Source organism: Kogia breviceps, chromosome 13 (assembly GCF_026419965.1).
Source record: "Kogia breviceps isolate mKogBre1 chromosome 13, mKogBre1 haplotype 1, whole genome shotgun sequence".
Taxonomy (NCBI): domain Eukaryota; kingdom Metazoa; phylum Chordata; class Mammalia; order Artiodactyla; family Physeteridae; genus Kogia; species Kogia breviceps.
In genome coordinates, this window is record NC_081322.1 from 49895547 (window position 1) to 49921185 (window position 25639).

A 25639-nucleotide genomic window follows, 5' to 3' on the forward strand; every position below is an offset into this window, starting at 1 on the left:
ATTATACATACCTATAGAAAAGTGCATAAATTATAAGGGTACAGCTTGATGAATTTTCATAAAGTGAAAACATCTGTGTAAACATCACTCAGATCAATATGTAAATGGAATATGCCCAGAACCCCAGAAGTTCCTTTGAGCCTCTTCTAGTCACCATCTCGTACATAACTTCTGCATAGTTTTAAATTTTATAAATTTAATTACATAGTAATTTCTATATTATAATATACATCTGATAATTTCATTATCTGACACATTTAGGGCCTAACTCTGTTATTTGTTGGTTTGTAGACTTTATTTTTTCCTTATGTTTAAAAATTTTAGATTTTGAGCTGATGTTCACAGGGACAAATCCATGCGACTTCCGTGAGGACTCAATTCAAAATGCTTCCCTCCAGGGAAGATATGTTTTGTTTTGTTTTGTCCAGGATTCCAAGGAGCTGCTAACCCAGAACTCTTTAAGTCAACTTCTATCCTTTGGATTTTTTGGCTCGCAAAAGTAGCATAAATTCAAACCTCATTCCACATGAAGGTAGCATTATGGTTGCAAATTCTCAAGGGGACATTTTTTATCCCCCTCAGCTGAGTCCTTGAAAACTAAATTTCCTTTTACTAGAGGGCATATTTTCCTCCATTTCTTCCTTTCATTGAATATGTGATCTTTTGGAGATCTTGGCTTTATGTAAAGGTCTTACTTAGTTCCAACCCTCTACCTTATATGGACCAAGGCTTTGTCATCTGTCCTTCATTTGACAATTAATGTTAAAGGGGATCATTTAGCACAACCGCATGATCTAATTCAGCATCACTAATAATAGTACAAACCATTATCATAAACTTCCAAATGCGATGAATGAGAAACACACATTACTCATGTAGCATTTTCGCCAAAAATGTTTACCCTAAATCTAATCATCAGAAAGAATCAGATATCCAGATTTTGGCACATTCTATAAGACATTAACAAATAATGATGCTATAAAGATTCAGAAATTCTCAGAAAAAAACCATTTTTTTTTTCTTTTGAGAAGTTGAATCAGGAGTCTTACATGTCTTTTCTTGAGTGAAGCAAATACCTGAATCATTAATGATATAGTTTTAAAGCTGACTTTGGAGGCTCCAATTTAATTTTATTTTTTAAGCTCAAGTATCTGACATCTGTTTAACAGTAGTTTGGGCCTCAATTAGATGGAACAAAAGAAATGGAAACAAAATACCCAAGACAAATGTGAAAGAATCAAAGAAGACAGAATCTGCAAGATTTGACAACTGATTCATTTATGAGATAGTATGGAAAGTAGAACAGTCCCCCAAAGATGACTACATCATAACCCTCGGGACCTCTGAATATATTAGATTACATGGCAAAGAGGAACTGAGATTGCTAACCAGCCAACCTTAAAATAGGGAGAATATCGCATTATCTGCATGGGCCCAATGTGATTACATGGGGTTCCTAAAAGGGAAAGAGGGAGGCAGAAAAGAACCAAAGAGGTGGCAATGTGAGAGGGATTAGGGTCGGCATTGCTGGCTTTGAAGAGAGAATGGGGCCACGAGTCAAGGAATGTGTTAAACTCCAGAAGCTGGAAAGAGCAAGGAAACAGATCCTCTCTTGGAGCCTCCAGAAAGAAAACACAGTCCTGTCAACACCTTTTGAATTCAGTACGACCCATTTTGGACTTCTGATCTCTAGAATTGTTAGGTAACAAATTGTATTGTTATAAACTAATATAAATGGGGATGTAGGGGAAAGAGCGAGCCAGAAAGGATTCCTGGAATGAAGGTGCAATGCAAAGAATTGAAGAAGCCTAATGAGGAAGCAGGTTTGGGAAAGAGGAGGAGTTTAATTTTGAGCACAAAACTGAGACAGGAGGAACTCTAGTGAGTGGTTCAGTCAAGCTTTGGAGCCTGGTTCTTACAAGCTATTCCAACTTGGGCAAGATATTAAAGCTCTCTGTGCCTCAATCTTCTCATCTGAAATAGGAAAAATAATAGCACCTACTTCAAAGACGATTATACAGAGGAATAAATGGAATAATTATGCAAGGCTCTTGTACTTGGTTTATGCTCAAATGTTGGTTGATGATGATGAAGATGATGATATAGAAAACACACTTTCTGTGTATTGTTTTTAGTCAACACAGGCCACTACACAACTTTAACCGCTTGGTTTATGACCAAATATCAGTGTAGGAATAAAAAATGTAAATTAAACTACCTTGCTTCCTTGTTTAGAAAGGATGCCAGCTGTACTATTTGTTTCAATGATTATTCTTCCAGATTTGTGCATATATATATATATATATATATATATATATATATATATAGAGAGAGAGAGAGAGAGAGAGAGAGAGAGAGAGAGAGAGAGATGAAACTGCATTCATTGTTCAAGTTGACATTTTGTTCCTCTTCTAAGACCCTGGATTTGCACTTACAAAACCTACACAGCTGGCCTAAAGCCCAGTGAGATTGCTATGCTCCAGAACACTGGGGTTGGGAAATAACTGTGTCCAATCCTTTTGCCTCAGAAGGGCAGAAAGAGGACAGTCACAGGAGAGATTAGCAAGAGGTCCAAAAGATGGAGGAAAATGGAACTTGCCTAAGTAGGGTTTATTATCACTTTACCTGTCCCATTAAAAGCACCACACCCTCCTAGGATGAACTATGCTTGAAAGATCACTTCTTTTCTTCTTGGAGATCGTTCTTCCTTCCTGGAGCTAAGAACAGGTATTTGCACATCTCTGGAGGTTAGTATTTCCTCCTTGCTCACTAAACACAAAGTTTAATAAGACAGTGTGCCTGCTCTAAAAGAGCTCAAAGTCTGGTGAGTGACCAGCACCCAAACAATGGTATAAAAAATGTGCTTCAAGAAGGGTAAAACCAAGTGCTTCACATCAAGTATGCAGACTCATGGAACACAGGTGGCAGCATAACAAAGGAAAATGCTCCAGAGGGAAGTGTAAACAAAAGTGCCTCTGGTAGAAAGGAGGTCTGTTTTCCAACTCTGATGCTCCATTGCCTTGTGGTCTATTAAATTTTACTCCCATTTTCCCAAAGGATTGACATACAAGCAACAATCAGTTAAAACCTGAGGTCGTGAAAGAATGCTGTTTTTCAACTCTAGGCCGAGAACTCTTACTGACAGATGCCTATGCTATTTCCAGTTTTTGGTTATTATGAATAAAACTGCTGTGAACATTCATTTAAAAGTATCTTTTTAGATGAGTGTTTATATTTATCTCAAGTAAACACCTAGAGTGGAGTCTCCAGGTCACAGGGTAGGTGTATGTTTAATTAAAACTTCTATTATAAGGGAATCAATAGAGATCATGAAGCAAGACAGTGTTTAAGTAAAAACGGGTTGGCTAAAATGGAAAGTTTTGTGTGTGTGTGTATGATCGCACCGAATTTGTCAGGGACAGCAGTTTTATTTAAACATTGAAGAAATCTTTTATCCCAATTTCAGTCCTCAGATGGGAATCTCCTCTAAATCAAGGAGATCATCTTAACTGACATGATGTTAGAGTGCTATTCATTTGTAAACGGCTTGCTCTACTGGATCCACATGCTGCCATTTTGCACCATCACTAACAGCATATTCTACCCCTTGTTTTAACTGAGTCCTCTGCATTTCTACATAGAATGACTCTAGTTGGTTGGGAAAGCTGGAATAAAGAGCAGCTCAAAGTACTGGCAAAATCACGGGGATGTACCCCATAAGTCCTCTGCTGACTCCATCAAAACACTGTTTTTAAACCAGATCAAAATAATCATATCCTTAAAGGAGAAACCTCTTCATTAATCACCTTGGAAATACTCTAGGATTTTATCCATTCTGTTTTTATTTCCAAGTCATTGGGGTCTGTAATGCATGATTCTTTTTCCTGTTAACTGAATTAGATGCCTCATTTAAACCGCTTGATAGCAATGCCAAGTTAGCTGGACTAGAAACAGATGTTGCTAATCCAAATATTAACCAGCTAGAGACATTAAGGCACATATGACTTAGAACAAGGACCCAGGGTGCCATCAAAGCTGAGATGTCAAGGCCTCTGCAGAGCAACCTTTTAACAAGGTCTTATTTGTATATGTTTCAGTTAAGGTTTTAATCTCTGATTAGAAGGGAGAAAATAAAAAAGATTTAACTTGCCAGCCCAAGCTTTCAGCAATATAAAAAACTGAAATCTGATTTGTCTGTTGGAAAAGTAGAAAGAAGACTTGATTCAAATAAGTATTTTAGAAATTCAAAGTACAGACACAGTGCTATGAGCTGAAATGCAAAGACATGCCCTTGTATTTACAGCACCTGCCATCAGAAAATCTCAGTGCCCTTCAGGGGAAGGCCCCGAGAAAAAGTTTTTTGATGACTGAAAAGAAACTGTAAGATAGACCTAGAAGGCAGAAGTGTTCCCGATCTAGTAAGATTTTCTCTTGCGTATTTAAAGAAAACTTTAAAAAGTCAAGTCAGCATATTCTTATTGAGAATTCAGAGAGTCTGAAATTTCAAATACATTTTTATAATAACATTAGGCACTTGGTAGACATAAATCTTTTATAAAAAAATTTATTTCTCTGTTAATACAAATTCCAACATCAACAAACAATAGTCCAGTGGAAAAATACTTAGCCATTAACATTGAAAACTTTTTTTATTTAATAAATAGAACTTTGGCATTCAAAATTCTAGCTGTAAACCCTATTAAAAAGCAACAACAAAAAAACAACCCCTTTACAAAAAAAGAGGCAAGGATGATAGATCAGAAGGCATAAGCCAACCAGTGGCTTCACATTCTTTTTACAATAACTGTATTTCAATTAAGTCATGACCGTTGTATTTACACATGAGGTATTCTGCGTGGTTCAAAAACTGAACCTAGTTTACAAAAACCACCAGTCATAGTGACTGATTATACACTCTGCTGTGCTTTTAATGTAACCACCTAGCACCTTACTACTTCTTGTCATCACACCAATGTGATGCTGAATTTTATGTTTACATATTTAAATAACTATTTATACATATATGTACACATATACACACAAATGACTATACTCCAAAGGAGTTTCCTGCTCACTAAACAGGGAAAAAAGGCTGGGCTCCAAAGACTCATATCTGATACCTCCCCTCATGTTTACTAAGGTATCTACTAGTAATGAAAAAAACTGCTCCTTGCTTTAAAAAAAAGGAAAAAAAAATCCTAATCAAGTCTATTTACAGAAGAACAAGGTGCAATAATCATCAACATTCTGACAGCACATGTAAAATAGAAATGAATGCTTACTGCAGGCAAAAAGGCACAAAAGGTTCTCTCTGTATGCAGCTGTAATAGTGTTGTTAATAACTTATTGATTTGAAACTACATTCTTTATATACTCAATACTTCTTTTAAATAAGAAAAAAATCCAAATATCCAAAACCTTTCCCTCTTCATGATTAAATGTAGAACATTATCATGCAGCAATTTCCACCATGACATTTTGGGGTGAAGCTAGAAATTTTATGTTTTGTGAACACTGGAAAAAAAACTGTCAAAAATGGAAACAAAATGAATTAACTTTGGCTCTGAGAGCTCTAGCTACTGGCAGTTTCAAATGACACAGTCTGAGTGAGCATGGTTATGAGAATTGCTTATTTCTGTAATTACATATCTACAGTGATAGAAAGCTGCATAAGAGAATGCCAATAATCCAAACTGAAGATGTGCCTGAGCTGAACTGTGTGATGTAAAAATATAGTCCAAGTTCTCAGCTATTGTATTATTCAATGAACTATTAGTGATACTGAAAGAACATTTTCCCAATAAAGTAGTTCCTTTAAAAATGCCCTCTAAGAGAATCCTATTAATAAGTCTTGAACTATGACAGAATTAATTTATAAGCTCATTAGTGAGTCAGAAATGTACAATATCCAACACTTTCCGGCTCTTGAGATTGTCTCTAACAGGCTACTGGAAGAAGTCTAATTCAGTTTAATAAATTGTCATGACCAAAAAACAAACAAATTTCACTAAAATAAAATACTGTTAACATTAAATACTGAAACCTATTTCAAATACAAAAAGGGGTCACACTTTTTTTTTTAATTCAGGCATGGCTTACCTAGTTAATACTTAAGCAAAATTTCAAATAGATTTACTTTAAAACTTAGGTTAATTTTCACCTCAGACATACAATCACTGTAATAACTTCCAAGAATATGCTAGTTCAAACTAGGACAAGATACTAGAGTGTTTCTATTTGCCCATCTTACCTAACCTAACAGTAAAATCTTGGTTTTTAATGAGATACTGATATTCTTACTATTCTAACACAACAGGTTGTCTTGGGAAAGGGGAATTTTCTGAAAAATCAAAATCAAAATTAAATACTGACAAATTAGACTACTACTAGTTTTATTTCCCCCCCAAATTCCCTCCACATCTGTCTACTTATTATCTAGGCCCCTTCTCAAAACCCAGACTCCAAGAGATTACATTCTGTACTTCAAGATTATACTTACACTATCAAATCTTAAATCCCCTTTTTATGTGGAGTATACATTTTGGAAACTGAAATACATCAGCAGTCGTTAGTTAATTTTCTACTAGGTTAAATTTGTTTTAACCTCAAGATATGTGAACTAAGTCAAATTCTGTTAAGTTTTAGAAAGGTAACTTATTTTTTTAAAATATAAATTACTTAATCCCAACTAAGCCGGAAAACAAAGTATCTACAGTGATCAAAACAAACGATCAAAAGTTTGTTTAAACAACAATACTAACCATAAAACCCCCAAACATATATATTTAAGAATCTAGTGACCCAAATCAGTGATTATTTGCCCATTATCACTATCATTTTAGGATACCTTTACTTTCAAAATTATGGAGGCTGGGGGTGTGGGGGAGGGGATTCTATTCAAAGAGGATGTATAAGTGTTGTGTGCTACACTTGTGGCTTATCTATTTCAGATGCTATTACCTACTTTACTGTAAAGGGCCATTTTTACAGATATTAATTTTTATAAGGCAGAATTCTTTGCATCAGATTTTTGGTACAAATTTACTACTCCCTGATTGTCTTCAAACCACTAACGTTCAAAAACAAAAGAACACATAAGAAAGCCAAATTCTTGCTAGTGACTAAGTCCTTCCTTAGTAGGTTAGGGACTCACTACAATGCACTGATTTCTTAGTGCCCAGATCCTAAGACTTAAAAGGGCAGGGAGGACTCAGGCACTGAACAGAAGGAAAGTCTGATGTCCTTACAATGTATTATAACTGATTGTTGAAATATAACTATAAAATAACTATTGAGAGCTGTATATAAGCCAATTTCTGAACTGAAGGTCTTCCTGGGTAATTTCCTTGAAGGCCTTATCCCAAATATGTTTTCACTGCTGAAAACATTTAGGAGCGTATTTTTCTAGGAGCAGCCTTTATACCAGTATATAAGCCCGGCAAGAAAACAGACATGTGATCTGCTCTTGCCTCAAACAATATTCTCCTGCTTGATTAACATCCCTCATTCCTTCTATCTGTTATTTAGTCTTGACCTAAATGAGACCTGGGGTTGCATCAAGAGATAAATCAAAACAACTTGTAAAGGACAATGACTGCCATAACTAAGTACATTAAAAAGAACGTACATTTAAATGCTCTGGAGGCAATGAAATATATAGTCCTTCCAAAATACCAGTGAAGACAGGGAAATACTCATTTGGAAGTTTAAATGATTATATGCCTACAAAAAAGTCAGTTGCATTTCATAGTGACATCCTATACCCTAGAAGAAGAACTAACCTGGCCAAATCTGTATTCTATGAAGAACCCTGTTTTTAATGTACTTTACCTAACAAAAGGAATTGCAATATCACCTGGGCTTAGATTTTGTTTTATGCTAGTGATAATTCAGATATAAAGAATACAGGTTGATTTTTTTCTTAAAGTAGTTTCAACTTTAAAACAGATACAGAACTGTTAAAATGTAAACATTTGAGATTTGGATAAATAAGCTATTGTTCCAGAGTCACTTTGTTAATCTTTCTTTTACAATAATGATCTGAGGCCTTAGGTTTGCATTAATTATATATGGTTTTGTTTACATTGATATAGATAGATATAGATAGATATAGATATAGACAGATATATATAATATATAAACAAAAAGTTGTAAATAGTAAGGGCCATGTTAAAATTAGTTCAGATTATGTTAAATTGCTTTGTAATACATACATTACAATGCTAACGGGAAAACCATCACATCACTATTTCACATCTCTTAGGCAATTCACAAGCACTCTGGAAAAACAGCTGACCTATCTACAGTACTAAAATCAACGCAACCCTACAACCTCACCATCTCAGCACAGGGACTGTTCAAACACAGATGGTTTCGCCTGCTGTACTACTATTTGAACACTTGCCTGCTGTGGGAACTCTTGTTCAGCCAGCCCTTGAAAACCCCAAGTACAACACAGGCTTCTCCAAGAAAGAAAAAGAAGCACAAGAATACAGTGTGTGCCTTTCTTAAAAGCTTTGCTTTGATCCTAGAAATCTTTATAATTTTGTGAACACACACAAACACACACACACACACACACACACAACTACAGGATTAAAAGAAATCCTATACCTTTATCTGAAGGGCACTCTTCACAGCTTGGTCCTACAATCAGTAGTTTGAGAATACAGAAATTTTTTTCTTATACATTTTATCATATTTTTCAAATGGTAATTTAATTTTTTTGCCTGATTAGATAAGCCCCTTCGATACTTCCTCACATCCCAATTCCTCCCCAACAGAACAAATCCACAGAAAAAAAAACTTACGTGCAAGTCGTATGTCACTTGCAAGTTTCTATCATGGCTCCTGAAAAGAAATGTGAAGAACCTAGCACAGCAGCATGTAACAGTGGGTCGTTATTGCTGTGGGACCAACACTGGTCACTGGGTTACACAGTTGTCTCCCATGTCCTGAGCATAGCGGTCTGATATCGTGGTCCGCAATTCATCTATGTCCCTCCGTAACTGGCATACATCTGACAGTTTTTTAGTGAGTGTTTCTGGGCTGTGGTCATTCTCAGTCTCTTCCGCTGAACAGTTCATTGCTGCGGAAATAAATCACGGAGAAAATCTCACATTTTGGGGGAACAAAGTCATTTTAGGATTTTCAACTTATTATCATTGTAAATATAATGCTGTATACTGAATACAAGTCAGGCTCAGGTTTAAATTATGCATCACTCAATAGTAAATGCATCTTATCTTGGTCCTTTTAAAATTTTGCTAACTAAAATACATTAAATTCATACAGTGATACACACAAATTCAACAGGTTTAATGGATGACAATATTCCAAAAGTAAAAAGGAACATGCTCCAACAGCTCTCTTAAAACTCAGAGACAAAAATCTGAAAATCACTGTGTGGTGAGGGGCATTATCTTATATTTTTACAGACTGCAAAGTATTAACAATCGTGTGTGTGTATGTGTGTATGTCTGTGTGTGTGGGGGGGGACTCTATGATTCTAAACCACTCAATCAGGGTGATAGCTAGTTGCCCAATGGCTGAATCACTGAGGGTAAGGCCCTGAGTTAGCTAGCTTTTAATTAATTGGAGGCATAAGAGTCAGATGACTTGTTATTTTAACAAACAGTAATTGAACTGTTTTACTGTTCATGATTCATGACCTGGGCACTATGCTGAGTGCTGAGGTCAGCAAAATAATGCATATAGTGGCTTATTCTTAATGATTTACATACAGTTTCATAAACAAGTAAATTCAGTCAGGTACCACAGGTGACCTACCACTACACAAAGGCTACATTAGCACAAAGAAGAGAAAAAAAAGGCCTCACTGGAGAGGGGACAGGTTCACTGAATGGGACAAGGAAGCAGAATGAACAAAGGTATACAGAAGCAGAAAACAAAATAGTCTGATAGAAATTGAGAAACATCAAGAAAACGAGCTCTAAAATGGCAGAGCACAAATTATGACAGGGGACGTCCAAGAAACAAGGCTGGAGAGGCAGGTCAGAGTCTCTATTCTCAGGGAGGGTATGAGGAAATCAGAATCACAGGTTAGACAGATGGCTCTGGCAGCAATGTAAAGATGGACTGGGGTGGGGAGGGCACAAGGCTTGGCAGAGAAACCAGTCCAGATGAAGGTCTACGAAAGCTTGAATTAAGGCAATAGTGCCGTGGAGATGTGGCAGTAGGAATAAACGTCACAAGTAGGAAGGGTCTCATAGACATGAAGAAGTTAGATTATCAAGCTTGGAAAGGGGCCAGGGACTGGACACGGGACACAGATGGGGGAACGAGTAGGGTGGAGGATAAAATCTGGGTTGGGGTGATAGGTGGATAGTGGTTCTACTCATTGAGAGGAGGAACAGGTTTAGGGTAGGGAGGAAAGAAAAGTAGGCTCTGTTTCAAACATATTGGGTCTGTGATACCTATGAAACTGCTGGTTCTAATGTACAGGTGAGTACAATCAGGAGCCCAAAAGGGACATTCTAGGCAGGGTGAGAGATGAATGTCTGTATGGGTCAAAGGTGTAGAGAAAACAGCAAACAAGTGGATATGTACAAGATTACTCAGAGAAAGTAAATAGAAACAAAAGACCAACACGAAAAGTTTCCTGGGCAACCGCCAGTATTTAAGTGGTGGAGAATTTCACAGATTGAGGCTGAGCAGTCATAAAGGTAGAAGCAGAACCTAGAGAATGATGTCGTGGAAACCACGGTAGCCCAGATTTAAGAAGGGTGGGGTGAACAGTATCAACGGATAACTGAGGAGTGATGAGATAAGGGTTCAAAACACCTCTACTGTTTTGAGAAATTAGCTGGCTGGTCAAATTTGCACAATGCCAGCCTGTAAGGTAAGGGTTCCAGGGTTAGACTTTGAAGACTGGAAGGGCTGTACGCTGTGTGGGGGAGGTGCTGAGTCTCCCTTCTGTTGACCTTAGGAGCACGCTCTTATCCTGGTACTGAAAAAATAATAAATGCTACACAGGACAGTGCAGATGTAGAAGGTTACAAAGTAACTGAAGGGGTGACCAGCTCTAAAATGGTGGAGAAAACCAGTCTTTTGTGTGTGAGCTTTTATTTCTTGCTCCAAGAGATCACTGCTAACTGAACACCCCATGTTCACCTGGCAAACCTCTCCCCTTTTAAGATTCCAGCCAAACGCCAGCCCCTCCATGGCGCCTCCACAGCCCTTCCCAGGAGGCTGGGTTGGCTTCTCCCTCGTGCTCCCACTGCTCTCTGATCACACTTCAGTTACAGCACTTACCACAACGCTGTAGTATTCTGGTTAATGTGTGAGCAAGGGCTGTATTCAACTTTTCTGCATTATCAGCACCTCAGTGCTTGGACCACAGGAGGCATTTGATAAATGTTTACTGAGTGAGTGAATATACTTAAACATTGAAGTGTTTTTTAAAAACAAACAACCCAATCAAAAAATGGGCATAAGACCTAAATAGACATTTCTCCAAAGAAGACATACAGATGGCCAAGGAGCACATGAAAGGATGCTCAATGTCGCTAATTACCAGAGAAATGCAAGTCAAAACTACAATGAGGTATCACCTCACACCAGTCAGAACGGCCATCATCAAAAAATCTGCGAACAATAAATGCTGGAGAGGGTGTGGAGAAAAGGGAACCCTCTTGCACTGTTGGTGGGAATGTAAATTGGTACAGCCACTATGGAGAACAGTATGGAGGGTCCTTAAAAAACCAAAAATAGAGCTGCCATAAAAAGAATGAAATAATGCCACTTGTGGCAACATGGATGGACCTAGAGATTATCATACTATGCAAAGTAAGTCAGAACGAGAAAGACAAATACCATATGATATCACTTATATGTGGAATCTAAAATACAACACAAATGAATGTATCTATGAAACAGAAACAGACTCACAGACATAGAAGACAGACCTTTCATTACCAGAAAGGAAAGGGGGAGGTGGATAAACTAGGAGTCTGGGATTAGCAGATACAAACTACTATATATAAAATAAACATCAAGGTCTTCCTGGGAACTACATCCAATGTCTTATAATAAGCTATAATGAAAAAGAATAAATATTTTATATGTAAAACTGAATTGCTTTTCTGTACACCAGAAACTAAAACACAACACTGTAAACCAACTATACTTCAATTTTTTTTAAAAAGTGTTTTTTACATACCCACACTCATACATGTGTTCTCACATTTATGAAGCGGAGGGGAAAATTCAGCTGACATCTCTGAGTACAGTTACATGTTTCATTTAACAAGTGAGATACTTCGATAAGGAGTATTGTTTGTTTTGCCAAAATAACTACTATGAGGCAAGACAGTAGAATCTTTTTGATGAAACTGGAAACAAAACTAGTCTCCACTCAGTCACATAATAACCATATTATTAGGCAACTACTCAATACAAACATGTTGGTACATAAACACTATGGTCTTACTCTACTCATATCTCCTTACTGAAGTCCATTTCCTCCATATTAAAGTGACCAACGTATCAATATAATAATTTAGAGCCATGTAAGTTGAGTGTTCCAGCAAGATTAGCACAGACGGGAAGAGACACTAGGATATTCTTGTGGCGGTTCTCACCATTATGTGTTCAGGAAGGCAGAACTGAGGCAGAATGGGTGGGTGTCACATTGGAAGGGACAAAGCCAGCAGGTGTGCATCACAAGGGCAACAGATCTATGGGCCATGAAAATTGGCTCATGTGACAGCACTGGCACTTACATTAAACAGTTGCCATAGAACATACATAAGAAAGCTTACGAGTACCTTCTCGCAAATATTTTACCAGTAGACTGATGGCTGGGTCATTAATTTAATACAACTGCCACATGAAAGCAAAGAGAATCATTACTTTTAGAAGAGTAATCAGGAAATCACACCTAACTACCATTCCAGTCACATATTAACAGAGTCAGCATAGGAAACATCTCCTAGCAGGCACATTTATAGGCATTCTTCTGAGTGGCAGTCCATATCAACTATGATCCTGCTCATTTCTATAAGCATAATGAGGCAAGTTCTAGCAATGATTCAGAAATATATAAATCTAAGTAGGAAAGGAGACAAAAACAAATAGGGAAAAGGCAGTCAGAAGTTCCCAATTCATGAAGACATGTTTCTAATTGTAAAGCAATACAGTAAGAACAAGTCATTAGCCACTTACATCTGATTCCCAGTAATAATGAAAGATTAGGCTCTTTGCCCTGAGCACGCTGATTAAGAATACTACACAATGCCTTCAAGTCAAACAAACAATAGGACATTTCCTTGAACAGCTGATCAATCACACTCAAATCAAATAGTGGCCTTTTGGAAAGAATGGTCTGCTGCCTGGATTGGTCTACTTCCTGGCCCTGATCCAATAAACAGCAGGTCTCTTCTGTTTGTCTTTGGTTCTGCAATGGATAAAGAAAACAAAAATCTGGTTGTCAGAACAGAGGAAAGGTACTCAAAAGCCATAAAGGTTAATATTCCCCCATCCAATTCTATAAAGAAAACAGTGGAATCATATTACATGCACATTAACCAAATTTAACTGCATACATATAGCAGGAAAAATAAAATGGGAGAGAAAAATAATTTAAATAGTGGAAAGGGTGCCATCTGATAGCCTAGAGTAAACCTGAGAGAGGAAACATGAATTCAAACAGTCTCAGTTTCTAGGGGGTCTCTCATGGTCTCACATAAAAAGTACCTCGGTTGTGTATATATTTTGCTATGAGATGTATCCCAAGAACAAAAAGAACTGCAAAGAAAACTTAAACCTCATCTTACAGTTTTATTGTTAGTAGCCACAGTGATTTAGTTACTCTGAAACTATTTTTTGTACATTGGGAAAAAAGTATATATGTTACTATGTTCATGTTGACATTAAAAAACCAAACTTTTCAGTGTAAGAGAAAAAGAAATTAAAATATAAAATCAAAGGAAAAAAACCCCAAACAACTCTGAATTGTTAAATTTGAATTGGAAGTATCAGTACAAACTCATGATTTATTATGCCCAGAAAAAGCTATGCTCACCTCTTCCCCAAATTATCACCATTTACTCCTCATCCTGAAAACTGCTAATTAAAGTAAGTTTAACTAGCTTTCCAGTTGGAACTATATTTCAGAAAAGCCAAATAGCCTGGGTTGATGAGGAAAATACAATTTTTTACAGACAAATGCCAGCTAATAAATGTAAAGGGAATGATATAATTAGAAAAAAATTACTGTTGTTTTAATCATCTAATGATTCAGACAATGATCACTGGTGTAAGCTAAAACCATCAAGGGAAAGGGTGCTGGCAAACTGCACGCTCACACACTTGCCTAAGTATCAACAACCCCATAAACTGCTGACTGCAGAGGCTACAATGTTACAATGGAAAGAATCAGTCTGTCACCACCTTAACCCAGTGAGATGGGTATTTGTGACACTTACAGTGAGATAAACAAACGCGTATAATTTGATGATGTGAACAATACCTACAAAGTATTCGTGCCAAAAAATGTTTGCACTAAATCTAATATCTTTAGCTTTAACTCCTAGCTTACAAGAAATACAGGGGGTAGAGAACAAGATAAATGACACCATGAGGAAGCAATCAGACAAATCTAGGTGTGACAAGTTTATAGGTCTGTAAGACAAAATGCCCAGTTTCTTCAGGGAGAAGAAAGAAACTTTAGGTTTATAAGACAAAATGAAACACAACACACGGTCCTTGTTTGAATGCTGGTTTCAAGAGCCACCATAAAAAACACTTGGGGAGCAAGAGGGAGGAGATATGGTGACATATGTACACGTATAGCTGATTTACTCTGTTATACAGCAGAAACTAACACACCACTGTAAAGCAATTATACTCCAATAAAGATGTAAAAAAAAAAACATTTGGGGAAGAAGGAGGGAAATTTTCGTAAGACTAGGTATTATCAAACGTCAAGGAAAATTATTATTCTTATTGGGTGTGACAATGATGAAATGGTTATACAGGAAACTGTCCCTAAGTTTGGAGATGCATTCCTAAGTATTTAGAGGAAAATGTCACGATGACAACTCAAAAACTAAAATAAGCATTTTTTGTATAACATGTCCTTAAACACAAGCCAAGTATTTCATCTCATAATTAAATGAAGACAGTGGACCTGTTCCAGTGATGAAGCGTCTACATTGCACCTTCCTTAGGAATTTTCAAGGGTAATTTTGTTTATATTTAACTTATGCATCATTTGATGACTTTAGGATCTAATCTCTATATACCATTTGACTTTGCTATAGTTAAGTTTGTGCAATTGTTTCTAAGACATTAGAAAAATAAAAGTTTGTTTTTTAGATTATAATTTTAGTAAGAAACCTAATGGATTTAATTAACTGGCCCATCAAAATCAAGTCTTCAATTAAAAAATGATTTATGAATATGTACAAAATAGGCATTTGCTTTAACTTAAGTAGGTATTGAATCATCCTTGAAAGCTATCTGAATTTCTTTTACTCACATCAAGCAATGTTCTTAATCTCTGAAGGTTTCTTTCTTTCTTTTCCAGCTCTTCCATCATCTTTTGAGTAGTCAGTTTTTCTTTAGAAAGCTTCCCTTGCATAGACTAGAATAAAGAGAATTGCAAGCAAAGCATGTTAATGCTTAAAGCAAAATGCAGTTAGGTAGGTAACCAGGAATACTGGCTCTGAATACTTTAGATGTTCTGACCTCCCTAACCCCTTGGAAGATGACGCCTTCAATTCTCAATCAACCCATATTACTTCTGGAGTGGATAATTCCAAAGCAGGGGAGGAGGGAGGAAGGAAAAAATATCATCTTTACCAAGACAATTTTTAATCTGGGTAAAACATGTTAAATCTAATGTTGCTGTTTAACAACTATATTATAAACAGTTCTTATTAATTGATTTTTGTTTATATATTGGGAGTGTATTAGCAAATATATACTTTAAAAAAAAACCTTTTTCTTATGATTAATAAGGTACAAGATAATAAGGTCATAAGACTATCCCTGTTTTCTATCATTTGAAACAGCTAAACACCCTCTCTCAGTGTATAGTATGCCAAGCTGTGAATATGATGTTCAATTCAGGGCAAAGGTCTATTATGGGACTTGGATAAACTAATCTCTCTTAACTCCATTATAAAATTATAAATTATTCAGACATGATACTATTGTGAGATAATCTTGAGTATACCAAAGAAGAATATAGGATATTTTAAGAGTGCTTGGGTCATTTCAGCTTACAAATCTGATTTTCAGCTACACACCAAAGAAGAATTTGCCATAAACCTTGTACTTATCAGTGATTTTTTTTCTATCAACTTTTCCCCTTTTAAATCACAAGATCAATAAACATGACTAAAGAAGAAATTTCATTATTTTTTGCTTCAGGTCTATATTTAGTCTCAATTCTGAAAATACTTCAGAATGTTGATGACCTAAATAGCACACAATCTACTGTGAATGCTTTTTTTTCCCCCTCACATTATCTCTGGATGGAATAAGAGAGGATAGCTGTCACCATGGGTTGAGATAAGACTCTAAATATAAAACAGTTTTCTCAGTAACAGTATTCAACCTTGTTGCTTTTTAATTTCATTTGTCTGCTAAACTCTGTAAAAATACTATATTTAATTACTCAAAAGTTGGATACAAATGAATCAAGCTCTATAACAAGTACACTTTCTTCCAGGGAAAACTTGTTTTATATTCCACAAAGATGAATTCCACAGTACAAAGTCACATGGGCTATCTGAAAATACATATTTTTGGATATTGAAATTCCTTTGTAACTGAATCAAAACCCATTTGATTGAATGATATGTTGGGTTTTATTTACCTAGCTAAAAACTCATACTTACTAGCATGACAAGATTATTCGTCTAGAATCCAGAATTCATCCTAAATTTTCTTAAGATTTGTGACTGTTTATTTTATTAGAATTGTAGAAGAAAGGCACCACAAATAAACTACTCTAAATCTCATATTTTAACAGTGAAAACAGAACCCGAGAGGTATTTTCACAATGCTGTAATATAATTCTTTAAAAGATTATAGTGGTTTTTATTTTCATCATGTTGAATGTGACTAATAAGTAGCTAATAAATCTGACTAATAGGTTACCATGTAAGACTAAATTTAAACCAGTGAAGAAAAAGGTAATCTCCATCAGAATAAACCAGTAATGTCTGGCAGTAGTGCTGTTTGTCATAAGAAGGAAAATTGAATTGGGGAAATACATTAAGCATAACGTGTTACGTTGGTTAGGTTCAAAGGCACTAATCAAGCAGCCCTTTAATAGAAGAGAGAGTTCACAGCCACATTCTAGTAAGACCAAATGCTGTACAACTTCTAGGATAATACTAGGTGTGAGTGCTATAGTTGTCTGACAATAACATTTCACCTAAAAGATTAATTACTTCTCTATCTCAAATTGTATGAAGAAGCACATGCTTAAAGTTTAAGAAAAAAGCAAGGTGAGGGGAATCTCTACTAAGCTTAGAATGGGATTACTGAAGTTAAAAACAAAATGATTTTTAAATGTCTACAATTTCTCTTTAAATTTCCTGTTTAATAACGATTTTTTAAAGTCTCAGTTACTAATCCACAGGTATTGATCACAATCATTCTTGCAGTTGAAAGTGGTTTTAAATTCATTTCTTATTTTGATGTAAATACCCAGAAACGCTAACCATTTTGGGGCGCATATACAAATAACTCCAATGAAGGAAAGCCAAACATGCCTGACTCAGCATGTTCTATGTACTCCACAAACCCAGTTTAGGAGGAAGTGTTTTGAAAGCCACTGACGTTAGCAGTTTGTTTGTTTGTTTTTAAAGTTTTTGTTTTGTTTATTCTCATTTCTTAAACTGATAATACATGGTACAAAATTAAAAATATATAAAAGAGTATTTGATAAAGTGTCTTCCCTCTCCCGTTCCCCAGGCACCCATCTTTCTTTTCCAGAGCTACTCAATGTTACTTGTTCTTGCATATCTTTACAGAGATTTTTAAAACACTTTATCGAAGTATAATTTACATACCATAAAATACATCCATTTTAAGTATACAATTCAATTATTTTTAGTAAGTTTACAGAGCTGTGCAAACAGGTATAAGGGACTTTTCTGGGTAACAGAAGTGTTCTAAAACTGGATTGTGGTGATGAAGTTAGCAGTTTTACCATAGAAACACAGCAAGCGACCAACCCCACCCTGCCCCGCATGCCATACAAGACTTCCACAAATACATTTCTTCCTACAATCATTCATTTAGCAGAAATTACAGCCAAGCACTATCTGTTCACTGGATGGTACACCAATGAACACAACAGTCAAAACACTTGGTCCTTGTGGAACTTGTACTAGGAGTGAAAAGAGCAAAGAAAATAAACATAATAAATACATAAGTTACGTAGCACACTGGGACTTGCCTCATGCTTTGGAGAATAAATAGGGTGTGGTGAGGCAGGGGGTTAAAATCTCAAATGGGGTAGAATAAGGGCTCATGGAAAAAGGTGACAGCTGAGCAAAGTCTTGAAGGAGGTGAGAGACTGTGTCCCGTAGGTATCTAGAGAGTATGTTTCAGTCAGTGCAAAGGCTCTGAGGCGGATGGTGGCTTTTCTGTTTGAGAAAAAGCAAGAAAGCCAGGATGACAGAAAAAAGTAAGAGATCAAGTCAGAGAAGGAAGGCGAGGTGGGGAATTGATTGCATAAGCTCTTCTAAGCCAGTGTTACAAACTTTTGATTTTTTACTCAGGAAAAAATGAGGAACCACTGAAGGGTACTAAGAAGATATGATGTGATCTGATATTTGTTTAACAGCTCACTCAGGTTGCTGAGAAAACACTGTGGGCAAGCAAGGGTGGAAGCAGAAAGAAATAATCCAGATAAAAAATGAGGATGGCTTGAACCGGGGTGGCACAACAGTGGAGGTCAGGAGAAGGTGTCAGATGCTAGATATATTTTGAAGAAAACAGGATTTGCTCACAAAATGTAAGGCAGAAGAGAAGTCAAGAATAAGTCTTAAGGTTTCCAGACAGAGCAAATGGAAAGGAAGATCTGTCATTAATAGATATGGGAAATATGGAAGGTGTAGCAGGTTTATTATTTTTTGGCTTAGGGGAATAAGAAATTCAGTTTTGAACAATGTTATGTCTAATACATCAAGTGGTGACGTTGAGAAGGCAATTGGATATACAAATTGTAAGATCAGGGGAGCACTCTGACCTGGAGATAAAAATTAGGGAGTAGTGAGCACACACATTATATTTAAAGCCGTAAGACTGGGTAAGATCACCAAGAGAAGTATAAATAGAGAATCCTAGGAAAGAAACAAACCCCTTTTTTGAAATATGACACTGTGTGTGTGTGTGTGTGTGTGTGTGTGTGTGTGTGTGTATTTTAGCAGTATAACTGACCTATGACACTATGTTAATTTGAGGTACACGACATAATGATCTGATATTTCTATACATGACAAAATGATCACCATGATAAGTCTAGTTACCATCTGTCACCATACAAAGTTATTACAATATTATTGACTATATTCCCCCACTGTACATTTCACTCCTGTGACTCATTTATTTTGTAACTGCAAGTTTGTACCTCTTAATCTTGCTCGCTGGAATATGATACAATATTTTTGAAAGTAATTTATATGTCTTCAAAATAAACCTTAACATAAATATCACAAATGAAACTAAACTTATCCCTAGATTATAAACTGGAAAAGTTTCTAATAAGGTAATATGTCCAATTTTTATATACTAGTCTACTAGCCTGCCTATACATTACAATAGGATTTATGCTACAGACCTTAAATTTATTGTGTCTAGTTAAATCAAACAACAAAAACAACCAAAAAAATCTTAAAAAGCAAGTTCCTCTGAATTCTTTTGTCATTTTATTGTACATATTTCAATTATCTAGAAACAAGGTATAAGTCAGTCACTTTAAGTTTATTGCTGAGAACAGTTGAAAGGCTTCATAGTAACTGTTATGATTTTATTAATACAAGCACACTATTTTTGCAATAGCATATGTAACTATACATAAAAGGTAAGATAATAGTGCTACTATCATAAGAAATAGCAATTAATAAAGAGCATGCATACTTAACAAGATAATGGCATTTAGAAATCATTAAGAAGACTATATTCTTTTAATATAATTTAATATTTTTCTCTCAACACCTTTTTAAAAACTAGTTAAGAAAAGTTCATCTCCTACATGAGGCCATCCATTTGTTCAAGACTGGGCGAGATAGCTGTTTTTATCTAATACATAGAAACCAACACAGAGAGTCAAGGAAAATGAATATGTTCCAAATTTAAGAACAAGATAAAACCACAGAAAAAGACCTTAATAAGAGAGAAAAGTGGCTTACCGAAAAAGACCTTAATAAGAGAGAAAAGTGGCTTACCTGATAAACACTTCAAAATAATGGTCATAAAGATGCTCACCAAGGTAAGGAGAACAAAGCAAGAACAAAGTGACAATTTCAACACAGAGAGAAAAAGTATAAGATACTACCAAATGGAAGTCACAGAGCTGAAGAATACAATAACTGAACTGAAAATTACAATAGGGGGTGTTTAATAGCAGACTAGATGAGGCAGAACAAAGGATCAGTACATGTGAAGACAGGGCAGTGAAACTCAGCCAATCAGAGTAGTAAAAAGAAAAAAAGAATGAAGATAGTCTGAGGGACTTAAGGGACAACATTAGGCAGACCAACATTCACATTATAGGGGTTCCAGAAGGAGGAGCGAGAGAGAGAAAGGAACAGAAAACTTAAGTGAAGTAATGGCTGAAAACTTCCATAACCTAGGGAAGGAAACAGACATCCAAACCCAGGAAACTAAGAGTTCCAAAGAAGATGAATCCAAAGAGAACCACTGCAAGGCACATTATAATGAAACTGTCAAAAGTTAAAGAGAAGAGACTCTTACAAGCAGCAAGAGAAAAACAACTTATTACATGCAAGGGAAAGTCCATGATGCTATCAGCAGATTTTTCAGCAGAAACTTTGCAGGCCAGAAGAATGTGGCACTATATATTCAAAGTGCTGGGGTGGAAGGGAGGGAAAGAACTGCCAACCAGTAACATTCCACTTGGAAAGTTGTCCTTCAGAATTGAAGGAGAAATAAAGAGTTTTCCAGACAAGCAACAGCTGAAGGAGTTCATCACCACTAGACTGGCCTCACAAGAAATGTTAAAGGGACTCTTTAAGCTGAAACAAAAGGGTACTAATTAGTAACAGGATAAGTATAAATCTCACTAGTAAAGGTAAATATATTGTAAAATTCAGAATAATCTAATGTTGTAAAGGTGGTAGGTTAATCACTTATAAAGCTACTATGAAGGTTAAAAGGCAAAAGTAGTAGAGTAACTATAACTACAATAATTTGTTAATGGACAGACAAGATAAATTGTGGCATCAAAAATATAAAAAGGGGAGGGTGCTATATCAAACTAAAAAGCTTCTGCACAGCAAAGGAAACCACCAACAAAATGAAAAGGCAATCTACAGAACTGTAGAAAATATGTGCAAATAATGTTTCTTATAAGGGGTTAATATCTAAAATATATAAAGAATTTATACAACTCAAGAGCTTAAAAAAAATCCAATTTAAAATGGGTAAAAGTTTAAATAGACATTTTTCCAAAGAAGATATTCAAGTGGCCAACAGGCACATGAAAAGTTGTTCAACTTCACTAATCATCAGGGAAATGTACATCAAAACCACAATGAGATCACCTCACACCTGTCACGGTGGTTATTATCAAAAAGAGATAAGTGTTAGCTAGGATGTAGAGAAAAAGGGAACCCTTGTGCACTGTTGGCAGAAATGTAAATTGGTGCAGTCACTATGGAGAACAGCATGGAGGTTCCTCAGGAAACTAAAAATAGAGCTACCATGTGATCCAGCAATTCCAGTTCTGGGAATTTATCCAACGGAAATGAAAACACCAACTTGAAAAGATATGTGCACCCCACTGTTCACCGCAGCATTATCTATAATAGCCAAGACATGGAAGCAACCTAAGTGTCCCTCAATGGATGAGGAAAATGTGATTTTATATAATACACACACACACACACACACACACACACACACAGTGGAATATTATTCAGCCATAAAAAGAATGAAATCTTGCCACTTGCAACAACATGGATGGAGCTTGAGCACCTAATGCTAAGAGAAACAAGTCAGACAGAGAAAGACATACTGTATGATTTCACTTATATGTGAAATATTTAAAAAAAAACCACCAAACTCAGAGATAACAGAGAACAGATGTGTGGTTGCCAGAAGGGAGGGAGTGGGAGTGGGGAGGGAATGAGCAAAGGGGGTCAAAAGGTATAAACTTCCAGTTTTAAAATAAGTCCTAGGGATGTAATGTACAGCATGGTGGCTATAGTTAACAATACTGTATTGTACATTTGAGTTGCTGAGAGATCTTAAACGTTCTCATCACAAGAAAAATTTAACTACGTGGTGATGGATGTTAATTATTAGACTTACTGTGGTGATCATTTTGCAACATATAAAAATATCAAATCACTATTTTGTATACCTGAAACTAACGTTATAACAGTTTGAAAGAAAGTATAGAGTTAATGGTAACAAGATAAGATTTTGGAGTCAGACAAAATTAGGTTCTGGGTGCACAGCTTATGTGTTGTGTAATCATGGGTAAGTTATTCAACCTTTCTAGGCTCCAAATTCATCAGAAAGATTTTCCAACCTTGTAAAGTACTGTAAAAATTATGTGGTATATATGTAGAAAATATCTTTGGATGCCTGCCTATTCACAAATCCCATGAATCATACATAAGTAGTCATATTGGTACTGGGATTCTATATTCTTGGGTCACACAGCTCACTGTGTCAGGCTGAATGAACACTTGACCAAACCTGAGGAAGTGAGACCCAAAGTCTATGAGTTAGTCTCTGCAGGTGGTGGGAAATGAACTATAGAACTTCAGGGCTGTGGGACAGCCATATTCTGCCATATGAGCTAAAGGAGGAAAGGAAGTCAGTCTGCAGAGAGAGAAAAGAGACTGAAACCAACGGAAATGTGAGCAGCAACAAAGCCTTTTCCTTCCTGAAGCCAGGCTTCATTCCTATCTGGATTCCACAGATATCTCTGCATTTCTGTAATACAGTATATTCTACTATTTTTGCTTAGGCTAAATTGAATTGCTTCTGTTGCTTACAATCAAAAAGCCTAAATTACTTTTACCTAGTACAAAATATTTATGCAACTAACACTAATTCCTTTCTTCTTATACTAATATTTAAAAGCCCATTTCTTATTTCAAATCACCATGATATACACTTTAAATATCTTACAATTTTATTTGTCAACTATACTTCAATAAAGCTGGGGGAATAAAAGAGCCCATTCCATCCAGGGACTTCCCTGGCAGACCAGTGGACCAGTGCGGGTTCAATCTCTGGTTGGGGAACTAAGATCCCACATGATGCACAGTGTGGCCCAAAATTAAAAACAACAACAACAACAACAAACACAAAACAAAACAACAAAGAGCCTATTCCAAATTCAGCATTATGGGTGAATTTTCTTATGGAAAAAGGTTTTTTTGTCTTTTTTCACTAGTCATCCCCTAGAAGAGTGCCTAGCCCATGGCAGAAACTCAGTTAACAATTACTAAATGAGCTGAATTGGTGAATAAATGACAAAATATGAAAAAGTAACTATTTAACACCTAGTTTTGTTTAAGTAAGAAGCTGTGCTTACTCAGTCAAAACAGTTACTGAGCCTCTTTTATGCACAAGGCACTGTGCTAAGTGCTGAACTGGATAAGGAATGTTCAAAGACCTTAGTGTACCCATTATAAAGCTCTTGAAATAAATGTATCAGAAAAAAAAGGCATTTTATTCATCTCAAGGAGCAAATAATGCCACCACACTGTAGAGTGTAATGCACTAAAAAATTTCATTTTGGAGACAAATTTCCAAATTGTGCTTCTAGGTAACTGAGCATAAGGTGCTTTCCACAGAAGACTAGTTTCCCAGTGTGCTCCAGTTTAAATATCTTTCATTCCAGGAAAAGACCCTTAAAATAATTCCCTCCCCTACGGCTTATACAAGGAAGAAATCAGACTAACATTTTTTTTTTCTTTTTCTTGGGACTTTTCACTTTGAGACATCCAGGATTAATGCTCAAGGCACAAACTCTGAGGTCAGACAGACATGAATTTGAATCTCAGCTGAGACCTTGGGCACACCTTTTAAAATCTCAGCAACTTCATGTATAAAAATGTTATTTCTTACCTTGTAAGATTACTGTTGAGGCTTAGAGATAATAAACATAAATTAGAAAGAACCGCTCCTGTAACATGTAATATCATCACTGACACCTCTGCATTTGGCAACAGAGGTTCTATTTCTCACTTTGGCCTAAGTGTGGGCAAATATTAAACCCCTTTTCCTCATTCTTCCATACTGATAAAAGAGAATTTTCAAAATATTTGTAAAACTAAGGAATATGCAAGCACCATAAAAATTGCATTTTTTAGGTTTGTGTTTAATAATAATTGAAGATAGTGTACACCTCAAATTCCTTTCTTAACTATCATCTTGCTACCTGATATAATTTTAAAAATAATCTGCCTGAGAGCTCTGCTTTCAGCATGATGGCATGAGGAGCTCCTCAGACCTGAGGAGACACATTTAAAGCTTCTGGAAATGGTTCATACAAGCAAACGAAGAAACATATTCAAGAAAAGCTACTAAAACTCAGAAGAGCTGAAGTCTGTGGTATTTGAAACAAAATCCACTTGATTCCTACCCTCTTACAGTTAAGCAAGATGGAAACTCCAGACTGGAACAGCCAAGATCAGAGGGCTCCCTATCCCCCAACTCCTAGTTGGACCACTGTCTTCCTAGGAAGGGCAAGGCATCAGCACTTTTCATCTGTAGCTGAAGCTAAGTTCCAGGTAAGTGCAGCCAAAAGGTGGGGGCTCCGTTCTTCCGCCCAGGCAGCCTCAAGGGAGGAAGGCTTTACCTGGGGTGTAGCCACGAGAACACTGGGGCCCTGACTGCCCTTGTGTTGGCTTCTGGGGCAGGAGTATCCACTGAAAGAGGCAAGCCCAGAGACCTAGAGCTGCTGCCCACCCTCCCTCCACTAGCACTCAGCTAGAGTCACTCAGAATCTTGACATTGTTCCCACCCACAATGACAAGGCTCAGAAATTTTGCCTGGGGAGAAATAGGCCACAGAACAGAGACCGCTGAAGGTCTCCCTAAAGGAAATGAATTCTTTTGCAACAGACTATGAAGTTCAATCCTAAAGGCACTCTCAAAACAGTGGGAGATTGTGGCAAAGACAGTTGGGAGGACTGTGTTAGATTCATTGGAGCAACAGGCTCTACTGTAGGCTGGCTAGCTTGCAAGAGAGCAACAGTAAAAGAGACAGCAGGGAAGGACACTCCTGGGAAGAGTAAAAATCTCAAACATTAACCCAGGAAGCTAGTCCTTCAAAGGAGCCAGAATGGACCAGTCTATAAAGCAATTTATGCCACAGGGCATTGTTGAAAACAGCAGAGTGTTGAGCTGGCAATTAATGGAGCTCAACAACTGGTGTGGTCAGAGAAAGA

The 25639-nt window shown here is 36.5% G+C and overlaps 1 protein-coding gene across 1 annotated transcript in view; it reads right to left on the reverse strand.

Moving 5' to 3' along the window:
* Nucleotides 1-4554: 4554 nt before the first annotated feature.
* CEP85L (centrosomal protein 85 like) overlaps nt 4555-25639 on the reverse strand; it is a 159291-nt gene continuing 138206 nt past the window's right edge. The window contains 3 exon segments of the mRNA XM_059083874.2: nt 4555-9088; nt 13186-13417; nt 15503-15607. Of these exon segments, the coding sequence (XP_058939857.2) occupies nt 8925-9088; nt 13186-13417; nt 15503-15607 (501 nt within the window). The 3' untranslated portion in view covers nt 4555-8924.